Source organism: Oxyura jamaicensis, chromosome 15 (genome assembly GCF_011077185.1).
Source record: "Oxyura jamaicensis isolate SHBP4307 breed ruddy duck chromosome 15, BPBGC_Ojam_1.0, whole genome shotgun sequence".
Classification (NCBI taxonomy): Eukaryota; Metazoa; Chordata; class Aves; order Anseriformes; family Anatidae; genus Oxyura; species Oxyura jamaicensis.
The window spans coordinates 6,737,808-6,750,082 of NC_048907.1; the positions used below are offsets into that span (position 1 = coordinate 6,737,808).

Below are 12,275 nucleotides of genomic sequence, written 5' to 3' on the forward strand. Positions count from 1 at the left end.
TTAGTATATTTTTTCATTATTATTGCTATTTTGAGGAGGGGGAGTAGGAAGAGTGGGGTGGGGAAAACTGTCTTCCAGAGCAGGCTGAGAAAAGGGGTGGGGGTGGGGGCTTTATCTTGGTCTCAGGATCCTTTCTAGTGCGTCTGACAACCTGGAAGTGTTTGGAGAGAGCAGGAGAGAGAGAGGGAGAGAGAGAGAGAAGCAGGCAAGCAGCTTGCGTTGGATAGATCTTTTTCTTCCAGGCTGGGTTTTCACATGCTGATCCGCAAATAAATAAATAAAAGGAAATATGCACACGAGAAGCCTGATCCCATTGTAATTTCCATTGCCAAGGGGGAAAATATACACATGCATATATATATGGAGATGCATTGATTGCATGGAATTCAACAAGCAAGGTAACAGCTCTTCCATTGCCATGTATGTCCGTCGGTGTCTGTAATATGTGTGTGTGCGTGCGTGTGTGACCGGGAGAGAGCGAAAGTGCCTGGCTGGGGTCATTGTTGTACACAAATTGTCTGTGCCGAGCCTGCAAGGCCCCGGGAGCCGCGGAGTGCGGGGGGGGGCGATCTCTGCAGGGCTCCCGGGGCTGGCTGGGGGGCCTGGGGGGGCCGCTGCGTGCGGGGCGAAGCGAGCACAGGCTGGAACAAAAGGCTTAGGGTGTTATTTTATTTTATTTTATTTTTTCCTTTATTGCAAACCCACTTGGTGCTACTTTAGCAAAGCGAGATGCATTTTTCATACAGCCGCCGCGGCCTGGTTCTGTCAAGCTCCATTTCTTCTCAGAAGCTCTTTAAAGGGGAAAAAATTAGAAGCCGCGGCTCGCCAATTGCTCCGAGTTGGTGGGTTATTTTTTTGACCCCCTCCTCCCTCTCAGATTATTATTATTTTTTAAAAATCTGTTTAATTATGCCTGGACCCACCGACGTGCGTAGCGCTCCGCGGAGGCTCGCTGGAGCCGGGCTCCCCATAGCTGGGTCCCTCTTTGTTTTAATAAAACATTTTTTTATTTTTTTTTTTTCCCCCGAACTTTGCCGTCTCGGGGGGAGGAGGGGGGAGAAATAAGGGATCGGAGCTTGAGGGAAATCTATTAAAAATGAATCGCTGGGATTTCCGAGGCTGCACCAGGGAAAAATAAAAAATAAAAAAGAAAAAGGGGGGGAAATTGAAAGAAAAAGGGAAAAAAAAAAAAAAAAAAAAAAAAAAAAACAGCTCGGGAAAGGAGGAGGAGGGGAAGAGAAAAGCCTTACATGGTCTCTGTCTCGGGAGCTTCGGGGCTGCCCCGGAGCCCGTGGGATCTGCCCGGCCCGGGGCCCTGCTCCCGCTGCCGGCCGCGCACTTTGCGCGGTTTTGCTTCGCCCCGCAGCCCCCGAGCGCAGCCCGCCTGCCTGGGGCGTTGTGGGAAAGGAGCGTTGGGAAGGGAGGGAGGGGGGCACGGCCGGTCCTGGGAATGATCTTTCGCTCCAGAGGTGCGGACCCGGAGTCCCTTCGCTTTTTGTCCTTTTAAATTATATATACGTGCATGTGTAAATTGCCCACCACTAGCAGGGAAGATCATTTTCTCCCCCCCCCTTCCCACTCCCAATTTTCCTCTAAATTTAAAGGCGAATTGCCTTTTTATTTTGTTTGTTTTTATTTTAAAGGGTTTTACGTATTGTTACAGGGAGAAGGAGAACTCATTTCAGACCATTCTCGTGTACTTAAAAGCAATATTGTCTCCATATGCTTAGCCTTTCAAAATTGAATCCTCTTATTTGAAACATGCGAGAGATATTTTTTTAAGCTGCTAAAACTCTAAACTCCTTAAGAACAGAAAACTTACAGATAATTCAATCGCTTTTATCTTTTTTTTTTTTTTTCCTCCTGCTTTGAAACTTTTACCATTCCTGATGGAGCCTTTAAAGCTCCATCAAAATACTGCCTTTAAAACTCGCATCGGATGTAAGCCGTATTTTTTAGGCTCGGTTTTCTCTGCTGGTGCAGTTTTACTCACGTTAGGGCTTCGCTCGCTTCAGCCCCGAGCCCCCGAGTGCAACTCCCGTCCCCAAGCCTGTACACAGGTTACCTTGCACAATATCTAGGCCGATGGATTTACTTGCACTTTTATTTTCCAGTCGTCTTGTCCATCCGACGCTGCTTGTCTTGCAACCGTTCGGGCCGGGGGCGTTGGGTTTTGGGGGTGAATAAACGGCTTTTTTTATTATTTATTTATTTATTTATTTATTTTTCAGAAAGGTCGCGCTTCGCAGGGGTGCAGAGGGTTGTATTTTCTTAGAAAATGGGGTTACACAAACGGCATCACTTTTTGGGGGCATTTGCCTGGTGGCAACCAAGCGGTGCGGGCTCCCACCTCCCTGGGAGGACCGGGGAGGCTTGGAGCCTCCTCGGCCTCAGCGAGCCCGGCCGAGGCCCGGGGACTGTGAGGCTCTCAGGGCCGGGGGGAGGCTCTTCCCCCCCCCCCCCCCCAGGGGAGGACACCCCATCTCCTCGGCCACTCGTGCCATGAGTCCCTCGGTCCCCAGCCAGGTGCCCCCAAGCAGGCCCCCGGTGCGCTCTGCCATCGGGCTGCGGGAGAGAGGCTGTTTACCTTTTTCCAAAAGATGCATTTAATAATACCGCCTCCCCTCTCCCCCTCCCCCACCCCCCCCCCCCAAATCCTATCATCCCTTGCGGGCTGCGATAATAAATAAAAGTCTTTATTTCTCCCTCTCCCAAAGTTAAAGGGCCTCGTTCCCTTCCCCAGGCGGCTGGAAGTGAGTTGCGGGTTCGCCCACCAGCCGCGCAAGCGCTGGGCTCCGTGCATGTGAATTTCTCTATTTCTCTCTCTATATTTTATTAAACGTCAGCCTTGACTTCTGCGTCTCTTATCTCTGCTCTCTCCCCGATGTGTGCCTGCAGTGGGGGATTCGGCGAAGGAAGCTCGTAACATGGCGGATAGCGAGGAAGGCTTTGGGCTCCCCACCACGCCGGCTGACTCGGAGGCCAAGGAGCTGCAGGCTGACGCCAAGCAGGACACGCAACTGGGGGCCCCCAGCAAGCCCCCCACCTCTCCCCAGGCAGCCTTCACCCAGCAGGTAAGGACCCGGCCTCAGCCGGCCTCCCCCTTGCTTTTTATTTTTCCCCTTTCTTCGCATTCCCCCCCCCCCCCCCCCCCAGCTCTGGGCAGCAAGGAGTCCTTTTAGGCCCCACGGGAGAGAAAATTCCCACCTGGTTGTCATTTAAAAATGTTTTTTTTTTTTTTTTTTTTTTTTTTTTTTTTTTTTTTTTTTCCCTGCTTTGCCATTATCGGGGGCCCCCTGTTCCGGCGCTGAGGGGGGTGGTGATCGTGTCCGTGGTATGCGGGGGGGGGGGGGGGCCGGGAGGAAAGCCCACCCCAAACGTGCACCGACCCTCACGGTCCCATGCGTCCACACCTGGGTGTGCAAATGTCCCCAGAGGCCGTGTGCACGGATTTCTACGTGCCCACGGACTCCCGTGTCTCTAATCATGACATTCACACGCGGAGGAGCTCCCCCGCCCACGGCACGGCCCTCACTCACACTGCTCCATCCGCACCCACGCACCCGAATGGGGGGTCACGAGTGGGCACCCCCGCAGCCACCCGGGGCCAGGCACCCCCGGCGGTACCCCTCGCACCTCCCCTACACCCTCACGAGCCCACGCCCCGCCGGGGCTCTGCGTGGTACTGGGACATGCGTGGGCTTCCCCGGGGGCACAACGGGAGCTGCTCTCCGCATTGCCGAGGAGGGGGTTGGGGGCATCGGGTAGGGGGGAAGACGGGTTTCACTACCGAGCTAGTCCGCGTGTTCCTCGTGGCTAAATCCTCACGGGGAGACCTCACGCTCGGTGCCTGCTCGGCCTTCGGCCTTGCTTTTTATTTGGGGATGGGAAATCTGCTTGGTTTAGGGTGTGTAGGGGAGCAGCCGGGTATTGCTCCCTGCTCCGGGTGCATGGAGGGTCCTGCCCCAGGGCTCCCCTTGCTCAGCACTACCGAGGTCCGGCCTGGGCCCCCCCCCCCCCACACACACACTCGGGCTCCCCCCGGCTTTGCAAGCCGAGCTCCGGCTTCCCCCCGGGGTTTGGGGGTTCCGAGGCTCCCCGGGAGGGTAACCCGGCTCTGACTCCCCCTCCCTTGCAGGGCATGGAAGGAATCAAAGTGTTTTTGCACGAGCGCGAGCTGTGGCTGAAATTTCACGAAGTGGGGACGGAGATGATCATAACAAAGGCTGGAAGGTAAGCTACGACCATCCTGCAAGCCCCTCGTTCCGTTTCGGAGCCGTGGGGCCGGATCCTCCTTGGTTCACGCGCGTTTGCGAGGATGGCTTTGCACCGGGCTGCCCCTCCGGTGTTCTGTGGATGCCCAGCCGCTGCTTCCCCGAGCCTCGGGGTGTTTGTGTCTCCCGTGGGAGAGGCCACGGATGCGTGTCGCGGCCCCGGGACAGCCCGCACAGCATTGCCCGTGCTGCTCGGCTCTGCCCCGGCACTGCCGGGCCCTCCCTGCGAGGATATATTGAGGAGAAATTGTTTCTTCTGGCTCTTTTCTTAACCAGAACAGTTGGATCGTTAATCCCAATTTCAGGCCTTTGGAAGCTTTCCAGGCAAGCGCGAGTTGCAACCACTTGGCCGAAAGCTAACGTTGTTTAGAGCAGCTCGCGGAGCGATTTCGTTATTAATTATTACTATTATTATTAATTAAAGGGGCAGCCCCGTCCTTCTGCGATTTTGTAATGCGTTCCGCTGTTTCCCGAGGCTTCTTATTTATTGTGTGCTCATATAACCAGAACACCCACGCCACTCCATTTAAAAGTCGATGTGGTCTGAAGCTCCTGTTTATGTACTGATAGCGCGGCTGTTTAGATGCAGAGATAGATGTGCCCGCAAATAAATAGCATGTGGATCTAGCTGCGGCCAGATACACATTTCTATACGTGTGTGTTTGTCTGCGTGGGTGTGTAGAAAAATATACAGCCTCGCAAACCCAACTTTATTGGGACTGGGCGTAATCGATTCCATGAGCGGCTGAGTAAACCTGATCCGCAGATACATTTATATGTGTACGCGAATATATTTGGGGCGATTTAACGTTATCCCTAATATTGACGTCCTGGAGGGCCGTTAAACGGAGTGCCTAAGGCAGAGACCCAGGAGCAGCTTCTCCGGTCCCATCAGCAAGCTCCTGTCGCGGGACTCTTCTTGTCGCGATGTTAAACTCAGCGACTTACCTGCTGCTGCCTCGGCACAGAAATAGATTTAAAAACAGCTTTAGATTGCGAGGGCACAAGAAACCACGCCGAGCCAAACTTTCATTTTGCTCTGTCATCTGGTAGTTGTTGTGGTCTTCCAAAATTTGCCTGAAGAGGGAGGGGAATAAATAAATAATAGTGAAAAAGAGCCGGCTGCATAAAGTTTTGCAAGTAGATTTGTCTCACGGCTCTCCTTGCCTTTGAAGCTCTCTGCAAGCTGAAAATTGCGATTTTTAAAGGAAAAACGGCGGTGCGGGAGCTGGGGAGAGCCAGTGGTTTGGCGCCAGCTCCACTCGGGGGTGCGGGGACTTGGCAAAAAAGCAGTTTATTTTTCCCAAAAAGCAGCTCACGAAGGGAGACAGACATGAACCACCTTGCAGAAATTTCAAACAAATATCTCCGCGGCTAGAAACCTCGTCTGGAGAGCAATAAAATAGACATTTACAGCGCGGGGTCTTTAGGGGAGAGCGCACGCTTCACCGGGGTAGATATGGGATAGTTTCACTTATTTATATAATTCCTTCTGTTTATTGTTGGAGAAGCCCGGGGTCTTGCTGGTCAGGTGCTTTCGATGGAGTTACAGATCGTCCTTCAGGTGGAGTTTGGTTTCTTTGCCCTCAAAACGTTAAGGCTAACTCCCCACTTTGTCCGTTACTGCCCTTTTTTCTCCCCCTTCGGTTTTTTACTGTGAATTTAAAAAACAGCCCAGATGCCCTATCGCAGAGATAAGAACTCAAGGCTTGGAGAGGAGTGCAGTATTTTTAGAGTTTTTTTTTTTTTTTTTTTTTTTTTTTAATGCGTGGTTTAAGTCAAGGGATACGTTTTCATCTGCTTTATTTTTAAATATTTGGAAAGCTCAAACTAAAATAACATCGGTGTTTTAAGTCTCTGCCTCACAGTAATGGAAAATATTTCGAAAAGCCCCCGTCTTCAGCGTGTATCTGAATGTTTCCAAGTATTTGTCAGGTGTGTTTGCTGATGTCTTTGTACTGATTCGGTGTTACACCTGAGTACCTGTATTTTTTCCATATCTGAACACAGAACCGTTGATACACACGGAGGCTTGTTGAAATATACGTACTTTAAATACGTACTTTTACAAAAATATATATACTTTTACTTTCTTTTTTTTGGCAAATCTACCCTGCTGTTCCAACACTTTAAGCAAACAGGAAAGTAACTTGCTTCCAAAAGATCTCACGACCGGATTTGTTTATTTTATTTTTTTTTAAAGGCGAATCGAAATATTGGCGAAATAGGTGATAACAAAGATAGGAATACACGAGCAGGTAAACAAATAAAGCTGCCAGGCTCGGAACTACGACTCAGCCGGGAGCCCGCCCGGCTCCCACGCCCCAGCCCGGCTGCAGGGGCCACCCCAGAGCACGGCATCACCCCTTTGTTAAATGTCCCCCCTCCCCGGGCTCGGCCTCGCAAACGCACTCACAAAAACACCTTGGGAAACTTTCCCTTCTCTCCTTTTTATACTTATGTACTTCTTTCTTTTACAGGCGCATGTTCCCCAGTTACAAAGTGAAGGTCACTGGACTTAATCCAAAAACTAAGTACATACTGTTGATGGATATTGTACCAGCGGATGACCACAGATACAAATTTGCAGATAATAAATGGTACGCAAGCCCGGGGGGAAAGGGAGGGAGGGCTGCTTCGTGTCGGGAAACCTGGGCAGCACGGGCTGGGAGAGGCTCGCGAACCGGCGGCGAGCACCTCTTGTAGGTGCTGGGGCTTCGGGATGCTCCTCGGGAAAGGAATGTGAAAATATATAATATATATATATATATATATATAAAATATATATATATTTAAAGGGAAAAAAAACAAGGAAAAAAAGAAAAAAAAAGAACTTGTTGCAATTAACTAACAATACCTGCAATCCTGTTTAACGATGGGGACCATTGGCTATTGAGGAACGGATGGTTTAATTGTAATCAAATATCTGCGGGCAGGGAAACGGTGAAGGACGGGTACGCCGCGGTTGCTCTGCTCCTGGCTGGGGTGTCGGTAATTAGGAAGGGGGACGGATGGGGTTAAACGGAGAAACAGCGATCTAGGACGGGAAAAGTGCCAAAGCTCTCAATTAATTCTCCGCGCCGTGCGTGTGTCTGTAAATGTCTTTTCTCCCGAAGACCGCCCGGCTGCCTCTGAAACCCGGGGCCACCTGCGCGGTGCTGGGACACCCAAGGGTGTGGGTGCCTCCGCCGGAGCTCAGTGTCCCTGTCCCACGCAGGTCCGTGACGGGGAAGGCAGAGCCGGCCATGCCCGGTCGCCTCTACGTGCACCCCGACTCCCCCGCCACCGGAGCGCACTGGATGCGGCAGCTGGTGTCCTTCCAGAAGCTCAAACTCACCAACAACCACCTCGACCCTTTCGGACATGTGAGTCCCCAAAGGTGGTTTCGGGTCGGGAGATGCGGGTTCCCACCGGGGAAGGCGGCCGGCAACCCACGCGTGCTCCCGTGGGTATCCCCAGGGCGCGTACCCACGCGTGGCACCCCCCCCCGGTGCCAGAGCCACGAAGGTCATGGTCCAAACCTTTTGTCTTGGTGGGATGTTATTTTCTCAGTTTTTTAGGTTGGGATGAACCCCAGTGATGGGCACCGCCAAAAATTCCATAAATTATAATTATTTTTTTGAAAAAAGGGGGCGGAGCGGGGGGGGGGGGGTTGAAGGTATTTCGCAGCGCTGCGTGGGAATTGATTACAGACCCCAGGGCCCGGCTTAATTGCCTATTTAGCTACCTGGTTTTAACCTCATGGGGAGTCTCCGAGTGGTAAAATCTGCTCGCTGCCTCCGCGAATTTGACTAACAGGTAGAATCTATCAGGCGTAATTATTCGAGGAAATAGGACCCAAAGCCATGCGGATCCCTCGATCCAAAGGAAAAAAAAAAAAAAAGGCAACAATAATTAAAGACAATAAAAAAGAAGAAAAAAACATCCCACAAGAGCTTCTTGGACATAAAAAGGGCTTTGCTAGACCCAAGGGACCGTGAAAGCTTGTTTGAATTCTGCAGCCAGCTCGCCTTCGAAGGTCTCCAAAGATACGTGTTTCTCTGAGAGAATGTATATGTGCATATACGAATAATATGTATAATATATAATTATATATATAATTACTTGAGCGGGTACCCGAATCCAGATCCCACCACCCCCTTCCAAGAGCGTATTTTTCTCCATTCTCATTTCAACACTTCAGTTTCATTTTTTCCCCAAGCTTTTTTTTTTTTTTTCCTCTTTTTTTTTTTTTTTCCTTTTTTTTCACTTTTTAATGTTAAATTTTGTGTTCTTAAACACGCCCACGTAGGGGCTGAGAAGCGGCCGGCAGATCCCCCAACCCACCCCAATGCCGAGCATCCTTTGCCTAGCCCCCGTTCCGTCTCCAGGCGGGGGGTGTTTTAATTTATTTCATTTTATTGTGTTTTACTGCCTTTACCCTGGGATTTGGGGAGAGGCGCTTTGCGAGCGCTGCTTTCCAGGGCCCGGGACGTGCCAGGAAATGGGTGGGGAGCTCGGGGGAACACCTCTCCCACCCCCGGGGTGTTTTTTTCTTTTCGGGGGGGGGGGGGGGGGTTTTTTTTTTTTTTGGGGGGTGTGTGGAGGGCGAAGGCATCACCCCGCTGCGAGCAGGCGGCTCTGGGGAAAAGTCCCTGCAAGCAACGCCAACGCTCTGGGGGGGAGGGGGGGAAAGGGACTTCAGAGGAGGAGCTGCACCGGGAGCCTCTCAATTAGAGTCGCGGTAATGAAATTAAAACCCATTAGATCGTTCACCGTTGATGTCTGCGGCTTTCCCGGATGTCAAAGCAATTTGCTTAAACCCCCGGGACGGGGGAGGCGGCGAGGCCGTCGGGGCCCGGCGTCGGGGCGCACTGCGTCTCGCTGTCGCCAGTGTCCCCCCCTCATCCCCAACCCCCTCCCCCCACCCGCCACTGTCCCCAGAGATTAACCCGGTACCGAGGAGGGGCCGCTTTTTATTTCCAAATCGCTTCCCTCCCCGCCACACTCCTGTCCTCATCCTCTGGGGGTGGCAGGGTTTGGGGGGGCACTAAATCACACCACTGCTTCTCTCCCCATATCTTGTAGAGTTACTGGGGAGGGGGACTGAGATGCCTGTGCTGTCACGGTGGGGGCTGTGAGGGGTAGGAACAGCCCCCACTGGCTGTGGCAACACATATTATGGTCCCCGGGGGGGGGGGGGGGAGCTGAAGAGGAGAAGCTTTTGGGGAGGAAAAAAGCTTTTTGGGGAGGGTCTGTGGGTCCCTTTCTTCCTCCTCTCCCCATCTGTGTGCTGGTGGCTGCGCGCTATTGTGCCCCCTCCATTCCCACGGGATATCCTCTCCTTCTCCTCGTGCCCAGATCATCCTCAACTCCATGCACAAGTACCAGCCCCGGCTGCACATTGTGAAGGCGGACGAGAACAATGGCTTCGGCTCCAAGAACACTGCCTTCTGCACCCACGTCTTCCCCGAGACTGCCTTCATTGCCGTCACCTCCTACCAAAACCACAAGGTGAGGGGCTGGGCTGGCCTTTGCACTGGGCAGACTGCGTCTCCTCTTCCTCCCTGCCTCCTGCCACAACTCCTTTTGAGGCCCTCTGGTCTCCTTCTTCTCCGCTCCCCTCCATTCTCCCCGCACGCCCTCCCCATCCCTCGGGTTTTGTCCTGTCCCCTGTTATTCCTGGCGACGCGCACAAAGCATCCAAAGACTTTAGGGCGAGCCGAGGGGGAATGAGCTCAACAGGATGGTTTGCTCAGAGAGGAGACGACCAACCGAGGAAGTTGGCTTTATCTCCTTTCCCCCCATCGGTCAAAGGCTCTCGTAATCTGGCGCTGGAGAAGGGAGCCGGGCGCTCCCCTCAGCGGCCGGGGGGCCCTGATAACCCGGGCTGGCTGCGCTTCGTCCCTTTGTTCGGGGCCGGCTCCTTCCCCGCCGGCTGAGGGTTGCGGGGTTGGCAGCGAGACCCTGGCAGGAAGGGAGGCTCTGTGCCTGCAGTCCGTTCCTCCTGCCCCAGCAAAACAATGCAAAATATATGAAAATGTGACCATTTGGGCTCTCCCACGGTGCCTCCAGATGGTTTCCCCTAATGGTGTAGAAAGCAAGGCTTTTACTTGTCCTTACAGGCAGGTAGGATAGCTCCCTTATGCTTGACAGAGTGAGTTATGTGATTATTATTATTATTATTTATGGAGAAAGGTCATTTAACACCCTGGATGCTTTCCTGGAGATGTAACAGGGCAGCTCCTAAACGTGCGTGAAATGGTCGCATTTCCTCCGTCGGCTGGTTGGCCAGGGAGCCATGGGGAGCAGAGGTAGGCTGGAGAAGAATGTTTCACCGTAGCTAGGGAGAAAAGAAAATACTTCCCTGCCCTTTAAAATAGGAGCTGTTGGCACGACCAGGAGAGGCAAATTGAATCCAAGTTGAGCCCTCGCCAAATTATGCCTTAAATTATAACTCCGCTGTGGATGCTATAAAATCAAGTTTAACTTCTGCTTGATGGATTCGGAGAAAGAATATAATATTAATAGAACTGGGAGTTAATAAAACAGGACACACTGCTTGCTTTAAATGCATTTTCCTAGGAGAAAACAGACCTGAAGTTAACTGCTTTCCTTTGAAGAAAAATAGGACTGTTTTGTAGAAAAAAAAATTACCACGCAAATAAAACAAAGCGAAGCAAAAACATGTAAGCACAGTAGTTTGGGAAAACTGCCATATTAGGAGGAGCAGGAATATTTGATTGTAAATCAACAACATCTGGTTGATAAGAAATGACATCTGCATATCTGTCTCTGTCAAAACACACGCACTGACGAGCACATGAATCCCTACAGACACACACGCGCTCGCATCCCAGCAGACACATGCACACGCACACACGCAGACACCACTACATATTTTACACACCCCCTACACGTTTTACACACACTTGCATCCCTCCCCCCCAGCACGTGCATTCCTCCGATTGCTGCACCGAATCGCCTGGGGGAGCGAGTAAAAGCGAGGCCGTAGCCCCAAGATAAAGCCGCAATTGAAAAAGATAGGGCCATAAAAATAAACCGGGGAATGATCTACCCTAAATGGCATCTCCCTCCAGGGAAGGGAATAAAATTTGCTGCTTGCCCCAGTGCGGGCGAAGCTCAGCACCGGTGTGCAGCTGATGCTGTTGCTGGCAGGGTGACACAGGAGGGGTGATGGCCATGTGGGCTTGTCCATGGGCAGAAACCCCATCATGGCTTTCCGAGCTGAGGTGGGATTTTTTTGGGCAAAGCACGTTTTCAGGTTGCAGTGGGGACCGTGCTTCCAGTTGCCATCAGTGATTGCAGGCTGTCTGTCTGTACGGACCTCCCCAAGGAGGGTCTGTCCATCCCCACATCTCATTGTCATGAGATGTAAATGTTCCCATTTACAGCTCCCACTTCTACCCATCCCCTGGAGAGCACCCTTCACACAAATCCACCTCTCCGCACAGTTTTTATATGCTGAAGCATTTTATGCATGGAGCTTTTATTCACTGACACGTTTCACTTGCATCTATACACAATAATCTATACATACCCATGTTTTAGGTTTCAAGAGCTATGTTATAGGTGAATTATATCATGGTATTAATTGTATGACTCGCCCATAAGTGTGTTTGAGTCTGTGCTTACACAGCTTATAGAAATACCTGCCTGATTTCGGATCAGTCAATTTATTTCAATAGCACAGCTGCGATCCCCATACACGGCTTGTGCTTATTTCCCCTGATATTTTAGGCAGCCTGCAAAGACTTTTAAGCCCACTGGGCTCTCCTCCTCCCCAGCCCTGCTCCCCAAAAGGAGGGTTAAGCTACGAAGAAAGTTTTTGTAAAGTTTTCAGTGTGCTTGTCAGCAGCTCGGTTGGCCACCTCCCCCCTCTCCACAGCCCTGAGAAAAGACCCCAGAAATACTGAGGTGTTAAAATAGGTCACATGCGCATTTCATTTCCTTGCCGTTTACACAATGGGTGATTGCAATCAGGTTGATTCCCAAATATTA

The 12,275-nt window shown here is 51.6% G+C and overlaps 1 protein-coding gene across 8 annotated transcripts in view; it reads left to right on the top strand.

Moving 5' to 3' along the window:
• Positions 1-12,275, top strand: part of TBX5 (T-box transcription factor 5) — a 127,335-nt gene that overhangs the window by 90,086 nt on the left and 24,974 nt on the right. For 4 of the 8 annotated variants that reach the window (XM_035340607.1, XM_035340608.1, XM_035340612.1 and 1 more), the window contains 5 exons: positions 2,899-3,074; positions 4,139-4,233; positions 6,755-6,874; positions 7,492-7,639; positions 9,615-9,767. In XM_035340607.1, the coding sequence (XP_035196498.1) occupies positions 2,899-3,074; positions 4,139-4,233; positions 6,755-6,874; positions 7,492-7,639; positions 9,615-9,767 (692 nt within the window). Of the gene's footprint in view, positions 1-273; positions 399-818; positions 843-2,658; positions 2,804-2,898; positions 3,075-4,138; positions 4,234-6,754; positions 6,875-7,491; positions 7,640-9,614; positions 9,768-12,275 lie in introns of those variants that run through there. The other 4 variants (XM_035340609.1, XM_035340606.1, XM_035340610.1 and 1 more) reach the window with 4 other exon arrangements.